The 1,745-nt window shown below is 58.6% G+C and overlaps 1 protein-coding gene across 1 annotated transcript; it reads right to left on the bottom strand.

The window, feature by feature from the left end:
* Positions 1-418: 418 nt before the first annotated feature.
* LOC119327548 lies at positions 419-1,161 on the bottom strand. The gene has a single exon (XM_037600641.1). It carries the CDS (start codon positions 1,009-1,011, stop codon positions 460-462), a length of 552 nt encoding a protein of 183 aa, XP_037456538.1. The 5' UTR covers positions 1,012-1,161; the 3' UTR covers positions 419-459.
* Positions 1,162-1,745: the final 584 nt, after the last annotated feature.

Genomic DNA, 1,745 nt, shown 5'->3' with positions numbered 1-1,745 from the left:
TCAATGAAAAAACACATACGTGCACATTAAACACGTCCATGTGGTGACTCGAAGATTTCTTTCCCGTCTGTGAACGATCCAGACTTCGAAATTACTATGCGGACGACAGTATTCCGGCCGAATGGTGGACGATGTTGGATTGAACGGCGTTGTTTAATTTAGCTCTACTCATGTACGGCTTGATGTGTTACATCGTCTGAAAATCGTCCACCGTTGTCGTCTGTGTAGATTAACAATGTTAGGATTTAATTATTAGAGATAATCCTTGTTATAAATAACAACATGCACGGAATCCTCTCGAGGCAACCGCCGCCTCGTTCGTGCGGGAACCTCTCCAGGCAACCCTCGCATCCGCTCCCCGCATCCCCTCGAACAGGCGCATCTTCTCATAAGCGCCGGTTCCCCTTGTATAAATGTGTGATCATCAATAGAATAAGATACTTTGATCAAATCATTCTTTCACACGTTATCAGCACTTGTCTCTGCCCAGAGCACGCATAGGCAAATCACGCCGGCGACAGTCGCCGGAAAAGAGAGCCAGAAGGGCAGAAAGGAAAAGGTGAGAGGATGCCTCGTGGTCTCCTGTCCTTCTTCCTGCACCTTGTTCGTAGCGGCGGTAGACGCCGACAGGGCCGTCGCCGTCGCCATGGTGTTGGTGGACTTCGCCGCCACGCCCGTGATCTGCGCCGGTTCGGAGGCCGCCGGAACGGTTTCCGTCGCCTTGGACCACGTCTTGGACATGGCGCCCGAGGTCGCGGTGGTGCTGGGCCTTCTAATGCTCCGCCCGAACCGGCCATGCCGGCGGCGGCGCCGCTCCCGGCCTGGATTCTTGCCGGACCGGCCGCTCCAAACTTGTATGCGGACGAGGTACTGGAGCCCGCGGACGATGAAGTGGACGTCGGCGTTGAGCCGGAACTTGCGGCTCCTCCACCACCGCGTCCGTGCCCGGTGCATGGTTGGGGGCCATGGATGGTCCTGCAGCCACCCCCGCCACAAGATTACGAGGTCCATGAGGAGGCCGAACCTGCGCCGCCTGTGCCGCCCGCGGAGCCCGCGCAGCCGGACTCCCCGCGTCTTCCATCTCCGACGCCGGCGCACGAGGCGGCCGGCGCTGGGGCTTCTTCGTCGGGCGCTAGCCTCGGGCTGCGCCTCCCCGCGCGGGCTGCTGCGCTCGGGGACGTCTTCGACAACTGGGCGAGCAGCTCCACTGGCCCATCGGCGCCCCGCCGCTGGCACATAGTGCCGCGGGCCGAGCTGCAACGCAGCCGCGCGGTGGTTCTCGGACTGGCCAACGGCCACTCCAACGGCGTCGCACCCGGGACGCAGCTTCCTGGTGGATCTTCTTCAGAGGAGGAAGATGCTGCGCCGGGGCCGTCGACCTCGCGCCGGTGAGGCAGTCGCCGGGGGCGGAGATTGGTGGTAGTGGTGCAGACGGCCACCGCTCGAGTTGGATTGGGGACGATTTGTCGATGGAACGAAGTATCCCGTCGCCTCCCCTTATCCACTCGTGCGTGTGTATGGCTGTTGGACAGCCAGCACACTAGCCACTAATCCATGTTGTACGAGCAGTAGAGAAAAAAAAAGAATAAAAGAACGAAAAGAAGGTGGCTTTGCCACGGTAGTAGGCTGTTCTGTTTTGTCGATGGTAATCCATGTTGTACAAGCAAAAATGAAAGCACGCATATTATGGCATGAAAATTGCCATACGAGTGTCTATGCCACTTCGTGGTGACTACCTCTATGTG

The sequence above is a fragment of the Triticum dicoccoides genome, chromosome 7A, assembly GCF_002162155.2.
Source record: "Triticum dicoccoides isolate Atlit2015 ecotype Zavitan chromosome 7A, WEW_v2.0, whole genome shotgun sequence".
Taxonomy (NCBI): Eukaryota; Viridiplantae; Streptophyta; class Magnoliopsida; order Poales; family Poaceae; genus Triticum; species Triticum dicoccoides.
The sequence above is the reverse complement of the archived record's forward strand: the minus strand, read 5'-3'. Positions and strand labels throughout refer to the sequence as shown.

Bases quoted from the DNA above. Each gene is read 5' to 3' on its own strand.
- LOC119327548 (XM_037600641.1), bottom strand. From the start codon at position 1,011: ATGGACCTCGTAATCTTGTGGCGGGGGTGGCTGCAGGACCATCCATGG.